The sequence below is a fragment of the Ceratosolen solmsi genome, unplaced genomic scaffold, assembly GCF_000503995.2.
Source record: "Ceratosolen solmsi marchali unplaced genomic scaffold, CerSol_1.0 scaffold35, whole genome shotgun sequence".
In the NCBI taxonomy this organism is placed as follows: Eukaryota; Metazoa; Arthropoda; class Insecta; order Hymenoptera; family Agaonidae; genus Ceratosolen; species Ceratosolen solmsi.
The window spans coordinates 2,248,683-2,273,548 of record NW_011948423.1 but is presented as its reverse complement, the minus strand read 5'-3'; the positions used below and the strand labels follow the sequence as shown (position 1 = coordinate 2,273,548).

At 25.3% G+C, this 24,866-nt stretch overlaps 3 protein-coding genes across 3 annotated transcripts; 1 reads left to right on the top strand and 2 right to left on the bottom strand.

The window, feature by feature from the left end:
• Positions 1-420: 420 nt before the first annotated feature.
• On the bottom strand, positions 421-4,199 carry LOC105362130 (GRIP and coiled-coil domain containing 185 kDa). Its single transcript, XM_011499480.1, has 9 exons — positions 3,785-4,199; positions 3,530-3,652; positions 3,296-3,448; positions 2,509-2,925; positions 2,039-2,385; positions 1,339-1,798; positions 1,099-1,266; positions 651-1,010; positions 421-573 (listed from the first exon to the last, which is right to left on the bottom strand). Exons 1-9 carry the CDS (start codon positions 3,827-3,829, stop codon positions 433-435), a joined length of 2,214 nt encoding a protein of 737 aa, XP_011497782.1. The 5' UTR covers positions 3,830-4,199; the 3' UTR covers positions 421-432.
• Positions 4,200-5,016: 817 nt separating this feature from the next.
• Positions 5,017-10,976, bottom strand: LOC105362383 (uncharacterized). The gene is made up of 5 exons (XM_011499822.1): positions 10,880-10,976; positions 6,811-6,858; positions 6,548-6,607; positions 5,376-5,509; positions 5,017-5,022 (listed from the first exon to the last, which is right to left on the bottom strand). Exons 1-5 carry the CDS (start codon positions 10,974-10,976, stop codon positions 5,017-5,019), a joined length of 345 nt encoding a protein of 114 aa, XP_011498124.1.
• Positions 10,977-16,466: 5,490 nt separating this feature from the next.
• Positions 16,467-19,939, top strand: alpha-PheRS (phenylalanine--tRNA ligase alpha subunit). Its single transcript, XM_011499479.1, has 7 exons — positions 16,467-16,928; positions 17,184-17,530; positions 17,609-17,946; positions 18,036-18,220; positions 18,296-18,657; positions 18,947-19,048; positions 19,263-19,939. Exons 1-7 carry the CDS (start codon positions 16,788-16,790, stop codon positions 19,882-19,884), a joined length of 2,097 nt encoding a protein of 698 aa, XP_011497781.1. The 5' UTR covers positions 16,467-16,787; the 3' UTR covers positions 19,885-19,939.
• Positions 19,940-24,866: the final 4,927 nt, after the last annotated feature.

The window sequence follows — 24,866 nt, the reverse complement described above, 5'->3', positions numbered from 1 at the left end:
TTTTATATGACACTATTTAAACACATAAGATTATGAAATGTTCTGTAATGGAGATAAACCGTAGCCTTTGGTTTAAAACACATTATTTGTACATATTATTATTTATTTTCAGAAAAAAAAAAAAAAAAAAAAAAATTATATTTCAACGTAAAGTAGTTTAAAATCATATTATAATACAAAAGTATGTCAATGTAAATAATAATACAAAGTATTGTTAGGTAAATTTTGATATCTGAATTTAATTCAAATTTACTCAACATTTTTAATAAATAACAATGAATGTATATATTTATAATATTAACTAATTTTGTTTCTCTCTCTCTCTCTCTCTCTCTCTCTAAATCAATAGTTTGCTAAAAGAAAAATAACAATGAATACAAATTTTTTGTTTTGTTTTAAATCAAAGGCATTTGTCTCATATTTACATTAAAATTATATTTTGTGTAACTTACCACCACCAGTTGACGAAACAATTTCATTCAACTTATGTGTCTCTTCGGGACTTAGTTTAAGAATAGTATCAAGAACTGGAACCAATCGACTACGTTCATCCCGATTCTCTAATGTTACAAACTACAAAAACAAAAGTGAATATTTAGCAATACAATTATTTTAATTCGGTAATATTAAAATTCTTTACTTGTACACACTTTAAGAACAACATTTTTCAGGTACTCAAAATTGACTGCTTCTTTCTCTCTTTCAACGTATCGCTTTTGTCTGCGAATATCCTCTTTAAGTAACTGATTGAGTTGAGTAAGTTTTGCTATATCTCTTTCGGCATCTGCCAGAAGTTCGGTCAAATATTTCACACGATTTTTGTAAATTGTCACCTCGGAGTTGTTTTCAGGAGCTCTCGATACAACTTCATGTTCGTCGAAAGGAAATTCTAATAGTTGATCTAACGGTGTAATGGCATTTCTCATTGGTAGTTCAGGTGCTATTATTCTTCTTTGATTACGTTCGGTATTTTTTGTCGTTTGATGTAAAGATTCTGTATTTTCTGAGCCCTGATAAGAATGTAAAAGAAAATAATGGTACATTTTTGTCGAAAATCACGTAATTCTGTTGTTTTGTAATTATAAAATGAGAATATACTTCGCATTCTTCCCTTCCAATAAGTGGCGGAGGTGGTTCTGGAATTATAATTGGCGGTATGGTTTCGTCAGTCGTTGATTCTGTATTTATTACAGAATTCGAAACAGCTTTCAGATTTATATTTTTAATTTCTTCTTCGTGTTCCTTTTTAATATTATGCATTTCCTCCTAAATTCATTATTATTATATTTAATGTCATTTAATCTTATAGTATATTTTGAATATATTTTAATAATTTACCTCGTGCTTGATTTTTAAATTATCTATTGCTTTCTCGTGATTAATTTGCAATTTTTGCATTTCAATTTCTTGGTTCTTGTATTTATCTATTAAAGCAACTGATTCTTGCCTTAATTTTGATAATTTTATAACCAACGCTTCTTCATTAGCGCTCGTACGATTTACCTCACTTTGTAATAACGTAATTTCTTTCATTAAGGATTCAGTTTTTTCTTTATAATTTTCGCACTTTTCGGTTATGATGGAAATTTGCTGCTTACAATCTTCAACCTCTTCTTCCAAGTCATTGGTAGGGACGGTTTTCGCTTTAAGAAGAACACTTTGGGCTCGTAATTTGTAATTTTCAAATTCTTCTTGTAAAATACTCGTTTCTTTTGTACTATTCTCCAGAGTTAAATTTAATTCAAAAGTTTCACGTTTTAATTCGTCGACGTGACTTTGAAATGCTTTAATACGCATCCTGAAGTAAAAAAAAAAAAATAATAAAAAAAAAAAAATAAAGAAAAATACAATGTATAGAGAATAATATACATAGTAATTATAAAGAAATAAAATTAGCTTCTATTTTATTTTATGATTGCAAATTAAAGTTCATTGAGATTATAACAATTATAAGTTTATAATACGTAATATTATGAATATTAATTGCAATAATAGCTAAATTTTTCAATACATATTTAGTCTTTAAATATTTATTTACTTGCTATCTTCTTCTAATTTAATTATTTCCGATGAAAGTAACTCAACTTTTGCTTCTAGATTTTGTTTAGAAGTTTCTAAATTTTTAGAATCTCTAGCAAAGCTTTCTTTATCTTTTAGAGTTTTAGCAATTTCAAGTTTTGCTTCGCTCAAGTCTGATTCTAATGTTTGATTTTTGAGTTCAAGCGAAGTGATATGGTTGGTTTTAGTTATACAAGAATTTTGAAGTTCAGTTATTCGAGTAGTAAGAACTTCGATAGTTTCTAAATGTTGGTTTACCGTTGCTTCTAAATTGATTCTTTCATTGGTTTCCTCATCAAGTTTTGTCTTTATAGTTTCGATACTTTTCTATGAGAAAAAAATAAAAAATTGTCTCACACAATACATAATAAAAACTAATTTTAACACTAAACTTTAACACCATAGTTAAACTAGACATAGTTAAACAATAATGAACGATAAAACAAATACCTCGTAATTAGCCACTTCTAAGGATAATACATTATTACTTGTTCGATTATGTTTCATATCATCTAAGAGCGTACGAGTTGATTTATGCGTCCTTATTTCTGTTTCCAAAGAATTTTTCAAATCTTCGCATTCCTTGGCTTTCTGATGTCGTACCATCGATTCAGCTTTAATTTCTTTATTTAAATCTTTTATTTTTTTTTCTAATTGTTCGCACGTGGTCTCAAATTTTGTTTTTTCTTCTAAAAGGCAAGTAATTTTAGCGGTCAGTTGGGCTACTTCTTTTTTTTCTTTGTTAATTGTATCTTTATGCGAATCATTTTCTAAAACAATACTTTCTATACGTTTTATCAGTCTTTTATTTTCATTTTTCACCAATTCAATATCATCTTGAAGCTTATCGTATTGAGATTGTATGGTCTAAATAAAAATATTTTGTATGAAAATACTGAATTGTATATAATTATGTATGAAATTATTACAATATACCAAACTTCAATTTAAGCATAAAAGTGTATCGTAAATAAATGCTTGTAAATAACCTTAATAATCAATAGATAGCAGAAAAATGAATAACTATCATATAAATATCTTCTACTTCTTAAAGATATATTATGTATTTATTTTAATAAATGTTAAAATTCAATACCCACAATCGCTTACCATATTATTATTAATAAGACATTTTCTAAATGCAACAGTGCTACCAAATAAACCTTCATCAATTTTCCATACGACATACTTATATTTATATTCTTATATTTTATTTTAATTTTTTAATTTATTATACCTGTAGTTTTTTGGCACTATCGGACATACGAAGTATCTTACTTAATAATTCTTCTTTGTCATTGTTAAGCCTTTGATTTTCTGATTCCAATAATTGGGTTTGATCCATTAAATCTGATACTTTCTTCTTAAGTTTAACAGCAAAACCTCTAAGCTATAATTAAAATGTTATTTGTCAGAAATTTGTCAGAATCTTCTAAGTAAGCTTCAATAAGAAAATTAGATTTAATTTTACTTTATTATAGCGCTCCTCAATATTAGAATTTGATTCATCGTTATTAATCTTATTGATATTGCTTTTAGTTTCATTACTGTTGTCTGCTGCATTTTCGAGTGTTAACCTTGACATCGATGTATCCTAAAATTATTAAAAAAAAAAAAATAAAAGCCATGTTTTTACATTTGCAGCATACACCAGAACAATTTCTTTAATATTAGCATTCTAAATAAAGCGCAGCAATGAAATTTCGCAAAATATACGTATACCTACATCATTTTCAGTCGTAGAATTTATCATTAAAACTGATTCTTCCATCGTCTGATTGTTATCAAAACTTATTGGTTAGAAAATAAATAAAGCCACCTCAACACTTTCTTTATTATACTTTGTAAATATATTGTTGAAATGACATTTGACTTATCATGATTATTAAGACTAGAAAAGACAAGCTGTTAAAGAAATTGATATAAAAAGGATTTTCTATGTACAAATTCTTGGATAAAGTTGCCGTTTTCTCTATAATGCCAGTGCAACGACTACAAACACCCAAGTAAAACACAAACCTATAGAAAGGAGACGGGCAAAACGGATTTCCGAATGACTCGTTGAATTGCTCTATGATTAGGTTTTAGAGTTAATTTACAATAGGCATTTTGTGCTTGACAATGTGTTTTTGTTAGCCATACCATAATTTGCTAGACGCATTATGAATTTAAATTGGTAAATTATGAAATTAAATGTAAAAAAAAAACAAAAAAAAACAAAAAAAAAAAATTTCCCTTCATTTTATATTATTCATTAGGAATAGAATTATTTTACGTTATTATGTTTTATAAATGTAATAACTGAATATTATAATGTCAATTTTTGGAATGTAACAGTGAAGTACTTATTGGTGATAAGTGTGTAGATGCCGTAGATGGAGGTTCTTTTAATGAATATAAAAACGTGAAATACAAGGCATAGACGAATAAATTTTCATAAATCGTTTGCTCGATTTTTCAATACTCGCACATATAACAAAAATTTTATGGCTATGAAATTTAATAAAGCTATTTTAATAAATCTATAGAGATTAATAATGTTGCAACGTAATAAAGTTTTCGTGCACTTTTTACTGAATTCTTAAATACTTGTAAATTCTCTTCACTTTAAACATGTAGAATTAATTTTAATTTTGCTTAAGCCATTATATTAGATTATTCATATTATAAGCATTTCATTTAATTATCAGTGCTTATGAATTAAATATGAAGCTCTTCATTATATTCTTATTAATATTTAATTATTAAGATGATGTATTGCATTCATATTTAATATTTATATAGAAAGTAATTTATATATAATATAAATAATCTCAAATTAATAATTGATTTAAGAAATTGAACATTTATTGTTATACAAATTGCAAATTGGAATTAGCTATTATTGATTAAATTAAAAATAGCTTAAATAAAAACTAGTCAGCTCTTAGATTATCAACTTTATATTTAATAATTTAATTAATACTAATCAATCAAATCATATGTTATTAAAGCATATTTTGGAGATAAATTTTAATATTATGTATATAATTATCGGGTACTTTTTTCTTTGATGAAAACTACTAATTTACTTTCTAAATTTATTAGTAAAGTAACCACACCAATATTATTAATTTATATATTATCATCTATATATTATAATAGTAACTTGTACATATGTAATATTACATTATTGAAAAAAAAAAAAACAAAAAAAATAAACGGCGATGTATGCCAAAAACATCGAGGTATTTAAAATCTACAAGATTACAAAAATAGCATTTAAGAAACGATAAATATTTATTTAATGTTTTATATTGATTGTAAACTACAATTACTTTTCCAAATGTTTTAAACGAAAGTGGAGATACTTTGATAATTTTTACTGTACATGGATGTATCGAGCGAATCATGATTAATTTTAAAAATATTTTTTCCTTATTTGTTAGAATAAACCATTCGCAAAAGTAACAGCAAAAAATTTGATTTTTTTAATTTAACAAGCTTATAAATGGTTATTATAAATAATACATTATTATACATTCGTTAATATTGTTAATGTATCATGACGACAATAATTTTTTATATTTTTTAAAATCAATCGTCAAATAGTATTTTTTTATTAAAAAAAACTTCGATCAATTATTTATGATATTGTTATATTATACATCAATATTGTCTAGAATTTTTTTCTAATTATTTCGTAAATTTTCTGTACAAAGGCAATTAAATTAAGAAACTATCAAGTTTTTATTCAAAGTAACTGTGTTATAACATTGTCTTTTCACCACGAATTATGTCTATCTACAAAAATAACAAATATTTAAGGAGATGTATCATATAAAAGTTTATTATACAGTACAAGGAATTGTGTTGTAATTTGATTAAAAAATTACGAAGATGTAGTAACAAACTTTCTTCCGTAAAATAAATTACTAACTTACTTAGAGTAGTTCGTAATGATTTATAGCTAAAACGAGAAATAAGCTTTCAGTAATTATTGTGTCAAAGAACTCAATTTTTATGTGATTAAGAAATATTGATGAACGAAAGGTACGAAAAGAAATATAATTAGTGAAATATCGCATAAATCTATTTTTTCGTTTATAAAATCATATATTTTTTTATTATAAGATTAAACGATATTTTATTTATCGAAATAACGCCAGAAAAAGCATAATGTTTGATCGTATTAAGCACATAAATATGTAAGCAACTATGTGATACGAAATCCAAAAATTAAAATAATAAAATCACTATTGTATAATATAAATAAAACTTTATAAATATGGAGAAATATGGCACAAAGCTTTATTATTATATAAATATTATATAATAATATATTATTTTTCCATTTTTTTTTTAATTTTTTTAATTTTCTTCATTTTTCCATTTTCCAAAATATAATAATATATAATATATAAATATTACATAAAGCTAAATTAAATAATATTTAAAAATCAATATGCATATATAAAATTTTTTAATCGTAAACAATTTTAAACATACATTGAATTGAATATTTGTTCACTAGTATCAATAATTTGTTGTCCGATGAAACTGATACATCCTATGTGAACAAAAATTGCAAATATTAGTAACACACATCGAAGAAAAGCAAATGGATCATTGCGTAATATTGTGAGCTGAAAATTGTTTCATGTTCCCAGTTAATTTATATATATATATATATATATATATACTCATTATAATATAATAACAACATCAAACTTAATCAGTAACTTAGATAATTACATTATTATAAATTAATACGAAACATGAAGTACTCGATGTATTTACTTACATAAGGGGTTAAGATCCCTAATACAAAACTAACCAAAATTAATTCAAATAAAAAATTACTACCAAAAATATTGCTTAATAAATGTGTATAACTGCAATAATATATGATATAATTAATAAAAGAAAATTAGAATATTTAGTTGATGTTAATTTCACATACTTGATCGATTCATTGTGTATTGAAACAATTTTTCTCAAAACTCTTTATATAATTTACAGCATTCAAACTGAATGGCTAAATTTCTTGTCTTGGAAGCTTTTTCTATATTTTTTATCTTAAGACTAGAAGAAAATAAAATGTATAAATCAATCAAATAAAAATTTTCATTTTTATTAAACTAAATGTATTTTATTAAAAAAATTTATTTGTCGTAAAGTTACTAGTAAAAATCTAAAAAATAATCTAAAAAATATAAAAAGTTACAAGTTTGCCGAGTTACTGTAAATTACAATGCTGTGGTAGTGAATATATTTATGATAATAGTTTGAAACACATTAAAAACATTAAAAAAAACCTATTATGTTTAATAATGTATAATGTATAATGTTTTAAACAATCTTTCTTTCTCTACAGATAGATGATATGTTTATCTAAAGTAATTATTATTTTTTTTGATAAAAGTATTAAACATAGTTTTATTTTGCAATGGTAATCTTTATTGATATTTTGCTTTTCAGTAGTTTCAATTCACATTAATAGATATTTTTTAATGATCATACAAAAGAATAATTTTTATAGTTACATAATATTAAATACGTTGACAAATCTTTTGAATTGTTACTTAAATTCAATAAGTTTTAATAATTATTTACGGTAAAATCGATAATAGTATTAGGTTTTATATTATTTAATTACTTTTTAGTATTAGAATTTATTATATTTAGAAAAAATAATACCAAATTTTTTTTTCAAATTAGGCAATATTCCATTTTTATATTTGTTTATTTGTGTTTTTTTTTGTGTTGTATAAATAGTATTTTTATATTAAAAATTGAAACAATTGCATTATTTTTGTGAGCATTATCATAAACTGTTTCCTAAATTGTCTTAATCTTTTTTTCATAAAAACTAAACTATTATGAAGCTCACTGTCAACAACCGTTTGAAGTCGAAAATTATTTTTTTTTTTGAAAAATATTATAACAAATACTTTAAGTATATTTAAAAAAAATTATAGATCTTCATTTCGAATTGCATTATATAACTTTAGCGTACACTATTTGAATAGAATAAATTTTATTATAATTGTACAAATTCAACATTTTCCATTATTTAAACTTTTTATAGTTTACACATAGAACTATGAATTTAGATTAATTGTTTTGGGGAATTAAGTTTCTTAGAGAACTCTTCGCTAAATTTATTCTGTGTTTAAATGTAGATTATTAATTTTATAAATATGCATCTATGAGCCTTTACTATACTATGAAATGCCTCTACAAACTTTGTATTTTTAGAATAGTTATATATATATATATATGAATAATTTGAATTGGTATAATTATAGTGAAAATTTATAATACAGTTTCATAAATAAATAATTATATAATTGTATTGTAATAGCAAATAATTTCAAGAATTTGCAATGATTATGTTTCATTATATAATTAAGAAAAAAGATTTTCTATGATATTAACATAATACATTCATAACATACAATATTTAATTTCATAATAATATAATAATAAATTTAATTGTAAAAGCAAATGACTAGTAATAATTTAAAGGGCTATTTTCAACCACGTAATGATAAAATATAATAGCAAAGTAATAATTATTATATAATTGCTAACATCGAATTATTCTCTTAAGCCATTACTCGGTACAACCATATGATCAATCTTATTTTTTAAATTAAATTAAATATATCATCCGAGATTATTATAGTATAAAAAAGATTTACAGCTAGGAGTGTATTAAAAAATATCGATTACATTATAGATAAAATCGTTTTTTATATTAATTTTACATGTTCGGTAGTGTTTAAATCTCGAAATTGATACTTACATTTATACAATTTTTAAATATAACAGTGTATTAGATTCTTTAAAAGATGTGTATGTGCGCGCGCGCGCGTGTGTACGTGTGCATATAGAAAGTCGTATTTGTGAATCGATTATGATAATAACTTGCCATACAATATCGAATAAGCCACAATTAATAGCGACAGTGTAGAAAAATATTATGATTGCGCAAGAAAATATAAGACACGTAGTTACGTCAATGATTATAGTGTGAAAATAGCATATGTAAAAGTAGTCCTTTTGTTTGAAGAATACATATTTGAAAGAGATAATATGCATTTTAGGATATGTACAATTAGCATGTGTAAATATAACATTTATAATACGTGGTACAATTGGTATTATAATCCAAATTATTGTACTAAAATGTGTATACACTGGATAAAAATTTGATTTATATATTGCGTCATTTGTGTAATGTATTTATTTTCATGTCATTATATAACATTAAAACGATGTTTTATAGTTACCAATATATAGTGAGATTGAAAAATTTCCTTTTTCTAAACGTTTATCCATTAAATTAAGCTCATCCTTTTCTATTATATCTTTATACATTTGATTTATTTTACAAAACAATAAATCTATCTGTTAATAAATTTTTTGTTAATGATTATTATTTGATAATGCAAATTTTCTATATTAAATCCCTAATTGAAACATATTATATTATATTTTGAAAACTAATTATATATCACTCGTACATTTTAACGAATCATAAATCTTAATACTCTACAACAAAATACTATTAGAGCCTTAACTTAGTCATATATTTTAAAGTTTAGTATAATAAATGATTGTTCAAACTTTGTTATTGAGTGACCTTTAAGTTAATTTGAGAAAATATCAATAAATTACGCGCCATTGAGATGATGTCTTCAGTGAGTATTAATTTTTCAAATAGAAATTTAATTGCATGAAAATTGTATAATTTATTTTGGTTGGCAACATACTTTTGAACTGTTTATGATTATCATTCCATATTTATAGATAACAATGAATGCAAATATTATCGAACAGATATTTTGAATTGCAAAAATTAAATTTTGTCCCCATTCTTTTTTTAATGACAGTATCTGTACAAATATAATTAATGTCTATAAAATTCACATATTAATTCATATATACATAATATTTGTGGTAATATGATATTATTTTCATTATAAATGATGAAAATTAAGTTCTCATTTATCGTAAAAAGTTATCTAAAATTTTTACTTGTAATAAATAAAGTTTTTTCACCATAAATAAATTTTTTCTGAATTAGAAAAACTATACATGTATATACAAGAAAGTAATAATAGTACTGAGTACTGAATGAAATAGTTGAAGTTTTTTTTTGAAAAGTATAAGAAATTTAATAGTCAGTCATGTACAATACATTCGGGAATTGAATTTTGGAATTTCTGCGTAAAATAGATTAACACATAAAAACGTTGATTGCATTAAAATAGTAAAGAAGTATTTTGAACGATATTTTTATAAGATTAATTTTGTTGTTGCTTAATTATATATTTTAATTTAATTTAATACATTTTGTGTAAAACATAAAATTGAATTTTATACTTGAAATGAGATATTATTATTTATGAAACAAATTATTGAATATTTTAATTGAAATATATAAGCTTTATAATAAATTAATGGGAATTTATTTACTTACATATTAACTATTTTTCATGTAAGTAAATGAAATTTATGTTATCATATAGAAGCTTTCGATAATCATACAACAATTATTAAATAATTTTTAATATTTGGATATGCTTTAATGAATAATTAAAAATACATATCAAAATCTGTATTTCATAATATATTTTTATTATTTTGTTATCAATGATAAAAATTAACATATATAATATTAAATATGATGTAACGAAATCATGGTAAAACAATATAAAACAATTTTTTTTTTTATATTTATTATTAATTAAAATCATATATTTGTATATATTATTTATAAGTTTTCTTACCTGTGGTATTAAAAAAGATAATAAAATAGACAAAATAATACATTGAATAAACATTTTCTTAGCTTTATTTTGATAAGGCCATAATCCTAGTATCTGCATCACTATTTGAGAAGTTTTATGATATTCTTTATTTAACATTTTACTTGTATTCCTTTTTCTCTGAAAGTATTAGAATTCTTTCATAATTTAATTGTCAAATTTTAATTGAAATATTGTTAATTTCAATTTTAATAAGCTTTCATTAAGTGAATTACAATGATTTAAAAAAACAAATACAGTTATTATTTATTAGGAATCAATTATAGTACAAACATATTCAAATCTATAAGTATAAACATATTTTTATTATCATCGTATTTTTTATTAAAGAAATTTAATGATTTTAAATTAATCAGAAGTTGTATTTAATATAAATTATTTATTGATAATCATAAATAATTTATATACAATGAAATAAATGTTTTATTTGAGCATCATTTATATACTCACGTAATGTTAATAAACATATTTTTAGTTTTATAATAAAAATCTTATTTAGATAATTTGTACTACAATTTATAACTGTTTTTTTTTTTTTTTTGAAAAGTAAACATTTACTATAATACATTTGTATTAATGCAAATTTAATAATCAATGCTTAATGTTTAAGATAATAATAATCTTGTAAGATTTTAGATGAAATTCTCGTTAAAAAGTATTTTTTAAATATTTTCATAAACTTTTATAAAAATACGTTTTATAAACATTCTTAATATATTACATATTTAATTTTTCAATTAATCATATCAATATATAAAAATTATTATTCATATAACTTTTTAATATATAATTAATATTTAATATTTAATTTTAATATTTAATTAATCATATAAATGTATAAAAATTATTATTCATATAACTTTTTAATATATAAAGAAACATACGTATAACTATAGTTTCAGAATTTAATTTATTATTAATAGAATTTGATTTATTTATACAAAATGTTACGTCTTTTTGTTACCTTTATAATTGTTACATTTGATTACTCCTATTAATCTACAGCGCTTTGCTATTTGTATAGAAACACTATTGCTATAATGCTATTTATTTAAATAAAATTAAAAATATAATAAGTGGTATTTGCACGAATAAAGTTATTTAAAAAAAAAAAATTTATAATCTTAATGTAGAATTAAATTATTAATTTGTTTATTTTGCATATATTAGTTAAGTGTAATTATTAATGCCGTGAAGAAGAAAATAATTTTATTACAAAATTTTAATGATAATCGAATTGTTGGTAAGTAATAATAAAATATTATGTTAAACTTTTCATATAAGATTTAATTTTGCTTTATGTATTTTTTATTTTTCTAATTCAATTTTACTTTAAACCATTCGATATATAAACACAGATAGAATTTCTCTTTATTTCTTGACTGATTTGTTTATTTGCACAATACAGAACTTTTATTATAAAATGCTATTTGTTTCAATAGACAGTTCAAAAACGCTACATTAAAATTTAATATTGTGATTGTGATTATAGAATATAATTAACTTCACTTAGTAATATATATATATATATATATATATTATTTATTATTTATTTCAATCGTTCATTTTCACATTTCCAAATATGCTTTATTAGAAATATTTAATCTTGTTTTGGAAAACTTCAATTTTATGTCATAATTATTTAAACAATGCTATAATAAATCTAATAAGGACAGTTAAAAAAAAAAAGTATTAAGCATTGGATTATTTTATATTTAATTTTCTTCTTATAATTGATTTAAATTTCTAAAAATATCAGTTAGCTTTAGTTTGTTAAGTAAAATCCTATAATCGAGATTAGAATATACCGACAGTGGCTTTTGATATCAAAAAGGCTTTTGGCTAAATACAGATTTGGACGGGATACGAATAGCCACCAGAAGGCAAAAATAATATCATTGTTTTGAATGAAAGCTGTCATATATTTTTTTAACAATAATTGTGATCATTTGAATCAATAATTTAATATTTTGTAATTAATTAAAAAAAAAATATATATATATATATATATATTCAATACGTGATTTAATTAAGCGTGTAATATATATTATTATTCAACATTTAACTAACTAATGCATTTAATATTCAATAAGTGTTTAAACGTTATTTATTATTTTTAATCATTCGTTTTATAAGCATATGAAATTAAAGAAAATAATGCTATTTGTAATTAATTGATGTCAAGGAATAATATAATATTTTAGCTGTAATATTTATGTTATACAATTGGAAAATTATTTTTTACGATTTGCATTATATGATTAAGTAAATGAATCAATACTTATTTTACTTCTATTTATTTCAAAGAAGCATCTATGCACGCGTAATATAAAATTTCCATAATGCGTTATCGTGTTTGTAGTAGTACGGTTTATTCATATATTTCAAGAATGTGTGTATATTATTGTCGCCCGATTGAAACGATCAAACCAATATTTTTCTAACAACCGGACGTGCTCGATTCAATTTCGACGAGGACTTGTTTGTATTATAATTTTAGCAATAAATTATGCATTAAATCAATTATTTTTAGAGTTCTCAAATCTACCTATGAGAGCAAATAAAATTAAGTGTATGAAATTTTCTTTTTAAATTTGTGTTATTATTCATAAATGATATATTTTTTAAAATTTTGCGTATGGAATATTATTCAAGATTTTCGACAGTGACTAACGTATTTTTAAGCGTGCTCGCTGAAAAAGAATTTTTTCTTTATAATCCAATAAAAATAATGATTTACTTATGAAAATAATGGATTTACCTTTTAATTTATTAAAAAGAACGGAATAATATAAGCTATGTTTGCTATATATATTTAATGAACAGGAAGAAAATAATGAACGATAACTCCTAGAAACAAGGGCTAATTTGTTATAAGAATTCCATTGCGGAAAAGCTTTTATTTCATACGGAGCTTTCATTTTTAATAATAAATAGCTAGATGATATATATCACAATCATTGCGTATATGAAATATTTATCAAGCTTTTTCATCAAATAAATAAGTAATGTCATTAATAATTCTAAGGAGTGCTTCATACTTGGAGTGAAAGAATTTTTCCGCAGATTGGTAATTAGCAAACATGAAAAAAAAAGTAAAATAAATAATCAGTTTTTAAGCTATTTAAAATTTCCAATTTTTTAGTTCATCATTTATATTTTGCCAAGTATGCATTATTTATTTATCCACTAGTGATTAAAGTGCCGAATTAATACTTAATCGTGGGTAAGTAACGGTAATTTTCACTCATAAAAGGGTATCTACGTTATTCTTATATTTAGTTATTTTTATATAACTTATAAGCCTTTGAATTGCAGCATTGATATTTTCTCGGAAGCGAATCTAATTATATTGGAAGCCTCCATCTCCAACAGTCAAACATGGAGGTTTTACCTGTCGTCGACTATTTATACGGCACGCGAGCAGAATAAAAAATCAGTATGAAATACTGGCATCTCAATAGCGGTCCACGACATTTAACAGTTTCTTACGAAGAGAAAGAAATTAATAACAAAAAACAAAAACAAAAAAAAAGAAACCTCGGTAATAAAATATATGAATTTATCTACCTTAAATAAAGATAATAAAATGATTGCGCTGTTACCTCATATTGAGATTGGTAAATTTAAATGATGTTTGGTTGAATTAGAGTTGCGGCTAAATTTTTTAAAGATTCATCGTAGCTCATATTAGGAATAAATGAAGTAACTCCATCTGTTTCTGTTAGAAATTCGTTTAAATTTATATTGCCAGCCGTTTATGGCGAATGGAATTAACTTTGCATGAACATTTTAGTCTCAAATTAATCACGAATCATTATATCATCAATTCGTTGAAATTACCAAGTATCAGTCAATATGACAAGGCTAATAGATAACCATTGTCAATGATTATCCTAATAACAAATATAATAATTGAATAATAACTTTTAATATCGTAAATGCTTTCTAATCATTGTCTGATAATAATAAACCTCGACATATTGTCAATTATGTTTTCCATCACGATTGAGATTTATTTTATATCAAAGAGTTCTTTATATCGAGTAGTTTAAGGCATAAATGTCACAGATGCATTAAAAATGCATGAGGTCTTAATTATCTAGCTTAAATTATCTATTAAGTAATGCACTTTTAGTGATTTTAATGCAGGTAGCAAAGACGGTTCTATAATTTGCATAATTTGTGCATTTTGAGGAAGTATATATAGATTAAAAAGGATGGAATCAACTGAAAAGCAGGAGATAAGGAAGATTGACTGAGGCATCATATACAATTTGCTGCCTTCACTTCTTTCACTGAAATTTCTTCGATCGCGCTCATTGTGCTGAAAGCATCATCTTTGAATTCTCATTTTACGTTCGAGGATGCTTCGATCATCACTTGCGTCTATTCGGCTCTCGACGTGTCTTTTGTAATTTTAGCAATGCCCTTGCACGAAGGGCTTCTTGCTCTCATTTATTACAATGCAACCCTCGTTCAAATGCAGGCCTTTACCCTCGATTTAGACCTTAGGAACCTTAGGAACGAGTCTTTTGGCCTAATTTACAATTATGCAACGAAATCAAGGCTGCGCATTGTGAAAAAAAATCACGTCCCGATGATGACTCGAGCTTCGGTGGATGCCTACTTTCGCTCGAGTCTAGGGACTTCCTGGTTAATCGAATGAAGCTTACAGCTCTTCAGACGAGCTTGCCAATTAATTATTGCACATAAAGAGATTAAATCATCGAATTATTGGCTTACAAAAAGCCACTTGCGTCTTTCGTGTGCTCTTATATCTATCGATTAAGTATTTGAAAATGTTACGAATGTTGAGGAGACCGCTGGTCTACTTTTAACATTTCATAAATGTATTTCAAAGATAATTTACAAATAATTGTTCATGATAATGATAACATTGCGATTTTTTTTAAGAATTAATGAATAATTGCATTTAATCGGTAAATTGAAGGCAGTGCCGTTCAGCCAAGTTTACGAATACGTACTTTTTATTGGCCGCATATTCTCATTCGTTATTAATAATTATTACAAATAAAAATTATGTATTGGAAAGTATTGTTGGTATTCTAGTACGCGTTAACGGAGCATAGAACAACTACTTTTCCTTCTTCATCGATTGTTCAATTTAAAGAGAAAAGTATTCAAACGTCTGCTCTCTCTTTACCCTACGTTGGTTATAGTTTCATCAACTAGATGGCGCCGCTGTTTAACGTATGTCTGTTGATTGGAGTAATGTGCATATATATATATATATATATATTCATAACCGCTTAGAATAGAATTTGTGAGGAAATTGTCCAAGAAGAAAGCGCGTAAAAAATTCATTATTTTAACGAAATATTAATTATGTTAAATTCCTGTAATAAGGTCAATAAATTTAAACATAAAAGATCTCAATATCCTTAATAATTCAATTCATTCAAATTCCTTTACACATTTTACAAATTTTCAATCTTACTCTAGAATTGTGCAAATCTATAATTATCCGCGGAATGAAAGAGCGAGCGAGCGAGCGAGACAGGGAGAGAGAGAAAGAGAGAAAGAGAGAGAGAGAGAGAGAGAGAGAGAGAGTGAGAGAATCCGGCGAGTAGTGAAAGAAATTGTGCTTCAATTGATATTTTAATAATAGATTATCTTATTTTTCAAGGATATTGTCGAGCGAGTATAAAGACATTTTCTTACCGTTATTGAGAAAAGTATTAAAATATCGAGGCAAAATGATTTGTAATTTTATTTTTATTCAATGATTGTTTATGACATTTAATATGCAGGACGCATACATGCGAAGCCACTGTAGTTGTAGTGCTGAGGTATTGGCATAGATATAATACACGTGGCCTTAGTAAAAATTTTCTACCGTCGCGTATATTTTGTTTTATTAAAGGATTTGCTAGACAATTTAATACGATGGTTAGCGAATTGTCGGAGAAAATACTAGATTATATAGATAAACATGATAAGGATGATTCTGTTAATCTGTCAAAATATTTTAATGTTGATTATCAGAAGATTGTAGGAGCTATCAAAAGTTTGCAGGCATTCGAAAATGTAAGTTGCTTATTATTATTTGATCATTTACTTTAGTTTTACGTACTTTAGTATATTAGTTTAACCTCCAGGATTAATTTGTAATCATGGAATGTGAAAACATGCAAATAAATATATAGTGTCGGGCTGTAGCACCGTATTGTAAACGTGCATTGTAAAAAATATCCTATTTCATAAGTGATTTGTATTACACGGTGCTGGTATATATTTCCTTAGCTGCTTTCCCATTATAATAATTATATCTTTAACGTCCAGTTAATAGATGTACAAATTGAAAGCCGCAAAGAATGGATTTTGACCGAGGAAGGTCAACACGTGGTAGAACATGGTAGTCACGAAGCAGCTGTGTATAATGCTGTTCCTGCCGACACGAATGGAATTCGACAAGCGGATATTCTTGCTAAAGTTCCTTATGCCAAAGTTGGGTTGTCCAAGGCTCTTGCTGCCTCTTGGGTTGAATTGGTGAAGGATAAAAATGATGCTATCCTAAGGAGAAAGGTGCATAGTATTTCGGATGATATTCAGAAGAACTTGAAGGAATTGAAAACGCTGTCAGACGATTTAAAGAAAGAATATAAGAAACGAAAATTAATTAAGGAAAAGTAAGAATGTTGTTGTTGTTATAGAATATTAATATAATGTTTGAATGTTTATCTATTGGTAATTATTTTACAATATAGTATTGTTAAGGTTATGACAATTGAGAAAGGATCAAACTTTTCAATTAAGGTTGATAAACCAGAAGCTGATCTAACTGCCGATTTATTGATTAACGATGCATGGAAGGGGAAGAATTTTAAGCCTATTAATTTGGACTCACGTGGTACAGTAATAGAAGTTGGACATCTGCATCCATTGTTAAAAATTCGTTCAGAGTTTAGAAAAATATTTCTTGAAATGGGTTTCGAAGAAATGCCAACTAATAATTATGTAGAAAGTTCGTTTTGGAATTTCGATGCCCTATTTCAACCTCAACAACATCCAGCAAGAGATGCCCACGATACTTTTTTTATTTCCGGTATGGAAAATTACATTTTACACTCATTCTATGCTTTTCGTAGTTTCATTAAATGCAGCATAAACAAAATTTATATTTACCGATCATAGAACCTGCTGTAAGCACATCTTTTCCTGAAGATTATTTGAAAAGGGTTCAAAAAGTTCATAGCGAGGGTGCCTATGGCTCACAAGGTTATGGCTATGATTGGAAAATTGAGGAAGCCCAAAAAAATTTATTGAGAACGCACACTACTGCAGTCAGTGCTCGTATGTTATATAAATTAATGCAACAAGTATGTAAATGAAAATGTAATTGAAAGAAAAAATCTTTGAGTCTCAGCTTCTTAAATTAGTTTTAATTGTTTTAGGGTGAATTCCAACCGGTAAGATACTTCAGCATTGATCGAGTATTTAGAAACGAAACATTAGATGCCACGCATTTAGCTGAATTTCATCAAGTCGAAGGTGTTATAGCTGATTATAATCTTACCTTAGGTGATTTAATCGGTACTCTTTATGAATTCTTTAAGAAACTTGGTATTACGAAACTTGAGTTTAAGCCAGCTTACAATCCATATACCGAGCCAAGTATGGAAATTTTTTGTTTTCACGAGGGTTTAGGAAAATGGATCGAAATTGGAAACAGTGGTATGTTTAGGCCAGAAATGTTATTGCCAATGGGTTTACCAGAAAATGTCAATGTAATCGCTTGGGGCTTATCGCTCGAAAGGTAAACAAAAATTCAGATTCTTAAATGAAAATTTATGAATATATCCATAATGATTTATTTATGATTCTTCAAAAATACAAGAATTAAGAAAATTAAATACTTTTTTGTTTTAAGTATTGTACTCCAAAATCTATCCAATTAAAGTCTACCAAAAAACAAATGATCAAATTTGATCGAATTTTCATGGATTTTCTATTATTTTTTTCAATTCAATAGTCAATTAATTTGGATATATTTGTAAAAAAATTTTTTTTATGATTTAATGAAACATTGCAATTATTTTTAACAGGCCTACAATGATAAAATACAAACTAAACAATATAAGAGATCTGGTCGGGCCGAAAATTGACTTAGAAATGGTTCAGAACGATCCACTATGTCGTCTCGATAAGTAATAACTTATTTTACTATTATTATATTTTTTATTCTTTGTAAAAACTATTCTGATCAATTATAATAAAAAGAATCTCTTAATATTATGATTAGTTGAGTTATATTATAGAGTTGTCTGAATGTACCTACTTGAACAGTTACTCCTTTCCCTACAAAAGGAATGCGTAAGGCACTAAAAATATTCATGTTTTGTGTATCCGAATTTTTAACAGATGCGAAATTTCAGCGGAATTGAGAAAGCCCAACGAACCTTGTGTAAATGATTCGCTAAACGTCCCAGTGAGAGCTCTAGAACCCATTAAAGAAGACATAGTAATGTTCTGTGACCCGAGGTATCCGCCTTACTTCGTCAAACCTCTTCTGGCCCTTTTAAAACAAACTTTTTCTATACGCACATCCGTTCATTTACATTCCACATTGCACCAATCCATGATTTCCGACGATTTACGAGGATTCTACGACGACGTATTGGGTCCGGGTGACCTCGACAACTCCTTGCCAGAGCTTATCCTCGTTCTCATCTGGAGTATTGGAGACGATTCAGCGGTGTGTCGACTTAAATGTTCAGGAGGACGAGAAATCGCCGGCCAGGTGAACGTCGCCCGATACTTAGGTCGTCTCGTCGAGCAGCGAACACCTAAATTGCTGAGGTACGAGAGCATAGGCGCGCTTTTTGCCAACGACATGGACGCGTTGCTACTTAAACTCGAGAGTACCGAGCCATTCGATCGATCGAGTATTGCGGAATTGTTCAGGGAAGAGAGGGAAAGTCGACGGCGAAAGCATTTCTTTGGAGATGAGATGAGTCTAATTGACGTGTTCTTTGAGTCTTAGTATGCTTTTATAAATGTGTTTAAATTTTATTGGCATAAGCGAATTAAAGTTATTAAACGAATATAAGTGACATGTAGAGCAAATAAAAGTACTTTTTGACAAGTTGTTGAATACATTTTTCTTTTACATTGCATTGAAAAAGCTGTGGCGTCGAGCGAAGATGCGTGAACCAAAGTTACATTACATACCGTGAAGCAACGAGTTTTTCCATTTCTCCGAGAAATAAGCTTAGCATTTTTATTTAACGTCTGTATAAAAGAGTGAGAAATTGACATATGTAATTTTGAATATAATACATCTCATTTTTATACAAACGTGACATAATTTTTAACATATGAATCATACTAAAAACACATTACTTATATAGTTTAATGTGTGCTCGCAGTAAATCATTGGAATAACTAAAATTCATACACATAATAAAAATAAAACTTATTAGTTTTTTATGGTTGAAAATAATATATATTTTTTATTGAATTTATAAGCATACGCTCAGCATAAATTTAAGTAATTACGGGGCAGTAATAAATCTGTACTTAGCATGAATAATTTTTATGTGCATGTACTCTGTAAATTAAAAGTTCTTTTGTGATTTTTGCTTTTCTTATAAGGACATAAATTTTCACTGTCCATAAAAAAAAAAAAAAAAAAAAAAAAAAAAAAAAAAATTTGCAACAATGGTTTTGCGTCCTTGTAAAGAGATCAATAATATTTAATGAAATCTTTATTTTGGATATTGCATTTTATGATAAATTGTACGTAAAAAATGTAAATTGAAAATTAAATTTAAATAATAATATATATACAATAAAATAAGAACGAATGATATGAATTATAAGCATTATTTTAAATTTCTTGAATAAATATTACATTTATATTTTTATTCAAAATTAATTTTCAATATTTTGTTTATTCGAGAAAAAACAAGTCATAAATATATCTAATAGGCCGATTATCAAGCCTTAATTTAAACAAAACTTGAATTTATATCAAAATGAATTAACAAATGTGCATCGAAATTTAGAGGGAAAAATATTTTTTTATGAAAAATATGATATTTAACATGCTTGATTAATTTTATATAAATGTAATTATATTATAACAGTTTTTATAATTTTCAGATCCTTAATACACAGAAAATATGTTGACTAAAATAAAATATATGTTTCTACTATTCGAAAAATAAATATCACGAAGATTATGTAAATTTCGTTTTAATTGTGTGTTAAAAAAAAAAAAAAATTAATAATAATAATAATAATAATAAATAGTAAATTATTATACATATATTGGAATGTTATTATTTTTATTCCTAAAAACATGTAAAACATAGATTTACACGTTCTTCGAATCATTCATTGAGCATATTTGTACAGATTTATTTTTATTGGAAATTCTTAAAAACGATAAGTATATAAAATGAAATAAATGAGATTAATTGCTTTATTAATCGCAATTAATTGATTTATTCAATGAGAAATGCCAAATGATTTTTTATATGGATTTTTTTTACTCGAAACCTTCAATTTTTATATGGCAATATCATCGATATTTGATTAAGCTTTCGTTACTCGAGTACATTCATATTGAGTGTACAAGATAGTGGATTTATTTTAGAATAATACTTTGTATAAATATTGTAATTGAATGTTTAACAAATCTGTGTGTCGTGCTGTTTATTGCGTTGAATTACAACTACACTATAATGATTCTCTAAGTTGATGATGTGAATCGTTGAGATCTTGCGTTGAGATCTTGGGTGGCCGTCACGCGGTGTTAGCATGCACTCCGGTTCCTCTTGATGCAGTGCCCTTGGTGGTGAAGTACTATACTGAGAAGTGAGAGGTCGTAAGTCACTTCTTCGTGTAGTGGCACATGGTGGTAGCTTGATTGCTCGTCTCCTCCAAGCTGTCTTGTGGTGTGGAAGGGTGAGAAAGTCCTGCAACAGCTTCATGCTCGGGGCACATAGTATGTGTAAACTCGATTTAGTATAAATCTGTTGAGTGTACCTTCAGTATCGGCTCTGCTGAAAGTGTGTGCGATTGCTCGAGTGACTCAGTTTTGGCTGAAAAATATCTCATGGCTGAGTTGCGCCTCTATCATGGTGCGTCTGCCTTAAAAATCTACGCCACAGCTTTGTTAGCTGACAATAGGGAGGCGATTATGGTGTTGGAAAGAATGGATGCGATTGTGCACTTGTTTTTCCGGACTTCTAAAGACCGTTGGAAAATTTCATAGACAAGTATAACCGTTGGGGTTTTTTTCCCAAAATGATAGCCGTTCGAGAGATCGTCGGAATCTCGAAAAGAAAATATTCATAAATAATTACCAACTAGAACTTTCAATTTCTTTACTAATTAGTAGTTTTCAATACAAGTGAATAATGGTTTCTGTATCTTTATTGAATGGGGGGGGGGATAATCCCGAAAAACTCCTAAGGCAATAATCAATCATAACTTATCTATTTGGAATTTAAAAAGATTTTTTAGATTATATCATAATTACATTTTTGTTCTTTATCAGTTAAAAATTTTAAGATAAATAAAAGTTCAAGTTACATTCCATTTATCATTTGAATGTTCAAAAATTATTTTATCAGTACAATAAGAAAATCAGTATATCAATAAGTTCTTTAAAAGTGTTTATAATTATAAATTAACTATATAGTTAGTTTATCGTTTATATACAAATCAATTTTTTTCTCTTTCAATTAAATATGAAAAATGTTTATATATATATATATATATATATATTGATATGAAGTTTAATAAAATTAATGAAAATATATTTTTTATATATTTTTATATTTGTTTTCTTTTTTTTGTATTTTAATGTGTGTATCTGATTGATAATTACAATATTTATTATGTTGGAAATTGTTGGAAATTCTTGTAAAGAAATGATAAAATAATATTTTCTAAATGTACTCTCTGTAATATTAGCGAAATTTATTTTTTATGACACTCAATTCTATTAAGCATTAAATTTAAACACGAACAAACTAATAATTTCACAATTATTATATTATAGTTAAATATTTTCAAATATTTTCAGTTAATGAATGGCTATATAGTAATTAACTTTTTTTTTTTATAGTTAACTATTAAAATAAATATTAAAAATAGTTTTCAAATTTTACTTCTATTTAATACTTTATTAAAAGTTGATTAGAATTATGGATTTTTTAGCAATGGAATTGTAATATTAGGTATTTTTTTTACGAAATAAAAGAAATCCAGCTAGGCTAATTAAATATTGTTGCAAGCTATATAATAAACTGTCATAACTGCATTTAACCAACATTTAATTGTGTGTAAATTGTATTCGTGTAAATAATGAATCACAATTGTCATGCTTCATGCTTTGTGTAGTGTATACAAATATTGATTGGTCCATTGTAAAATGTGATTTTAGTGATTCCACATTTCCTTACCTTACAATTTATTTCATCTGAAATAGTTTATATTTTATTTTCTGTTTATTTAATATATGCTTATGCACGCTTATATATTGCACAATATACACAATTTCCATTAGCAAAATCAGTAAAATAATACTTCAGTAACATCAAGTTATTAAATTAAATAGTTTCGTAATTAAAGTAATTTTAATTTCATGAAAATGTATTTTTAACGTGTAAAGTTGTATTTGTGTAAATTCATAGGTAATCAAAAGTTTTGTAAAGAAATACTTTTCATTAAATAATTCATTAATAGTTCGATTATGATAGAAATTAATTGTATATTGGTTGTTTATCACATAGATGTTATCTGCTATTTATAACCTGTAATATTATCTAATATGTATATATATTTGCGGAGAATGATTAATGAAATTGATACTGTTCCAATAGATTCCATATACCGGATATATATATATATATATATATATATATATATATAAATTAATTAATATCCTTGGCATTTCATATAACAAAAAAACTATATATGTATATGAATGTATTATATCAAGGATATTAATGAATGAGTATTTAAATAATTATTGTTAATTAAGGTAACAGAGTGCTTTCACTGTGAAACAATCTTCATGGTGATTAGGATAATCGTGGGGCTATGATGTGATGTACGATTTTCTTTAACATTTCTATAATTCCGAATAATACTATTAAAAGAATATAATTTCTATTTTTCATAGCTTACAATGTAAAATTTCAATATGGAACAATTATTTGTAATATATTTATGTAAAATGTATATTTATTTCAATCATGTTAAATGTAAAAAGTAATGTAAATGTAAAAAGTTAAAAAATACGCTATTTTGAATTTTTTTTAAATTACGAATAGAAGATTTATAAAGATCAATATTCATTTATAACAATTTCATCGAATTTATTTAGACGTTGTATTTACATATTAACTCCATTAATTTATTTATTATTACAATAAATTTTTCTCTAATTAATTGATTTTTATTTACCAATGAAAATTAAAAATATTTCCTCTTTAATATCATAATATATAAAGTAAATATAAATTTATTTCAAATATTTCATTATTTTTATAAGCCTTAATGGTTCTATTTGAGTTTATTTTATTACGATGGTTTTCAATTATTTAATAAATTTGATCAAATTCGTATTAAAATGAAATTTTATATATTAATTGCTCAAACGCTAACTATTACTATTTAGTTCAGGATATTTAATAATAAAGAATTATTTTTGCTTTTTCCGATAAGTTGAGTAAGTTGATTGATTGAGATGGAAAATTTTTAAAAATTGATAAACCATAATATTTTAATATCAAGCGATAAGCCAGTTTCGTGACCTACTATGTTTTTCTTTTTTTTTTTTAAACTGGTATATCTTATGATACTTTGAAATAAAAATTTCGTTCAAAATGTAATTGTTATCTATAAAAAATATTGATAATAAGAAAACTATAAAAATATGATCATTATCAATAAATATTTTTAGAGCAATGGGTGAATTATTTTAAATAATAATCAACTTTATTTTTC

Bases quoted from the DNA above. Each gene is read 5' to 3' on its own strand.
- LOC105362383 (XM_011499822.1), bottom strand. From the start codon at position 10,976: ATGTTAAATAAAGAATATCATAAAACTTCTCAAATAGTGATGCAGATA. The intron at 6,608-6,810 runs GTATTAATTTAT...TTGTTCACATAG, and splicing joins CATCGAGTACTTCATGTTTC to GATGTATCAGTTTCATCGGA. The intron at 5,510-6,547 runs TGTATGTTTAAA...AAATTTTTTGCT, and splicing joins TGAACAAATATTCAATTCAA to GTTACTTTTGCGAATGGTTT.
- LOC105362130 (XM_011499480.1), bottom strand. From the start codon at position 3,829: ATGGAAGAATCAGTTTTAATGATAAATTCTACGACTGAAAATGAT. The intron at 2,926-3,295 runs GTATAATAAATT...ATTTTTATTTAG, and splicing joins ATAGTGCCAAAAAACTACAG to ACCATACAATCTCAATACGA. The intron at 1,267-1,338 runs GTAAATTATTAA...TAATGAATTTAG, and splicing joins ATTTAAAAATCAAGCACGAG to GAGGAAATGCATAATATTAA.
- alpha-PheRS (XM_011499479.1), top strand. From the start codon at position 16,788: ATGGTTAGCGAATTGTCGGAGAAAATACTAGATTATATAGATAAACAT. The intron at 16,929-17,183 runs GTAAGTTGCTTA...TTTAACGTCCAG, and splicing joins GTTTGCAGGCATTCGAAAAT to TTAATAGATGTACAAATTGA. The intron at 17,947-18,035 runs GTATGGAAAATT...TACCGATCATAG, and splicing joins CGATACTTTTTTTATTTCCG to AACCTGCTGTAAGCACATCT.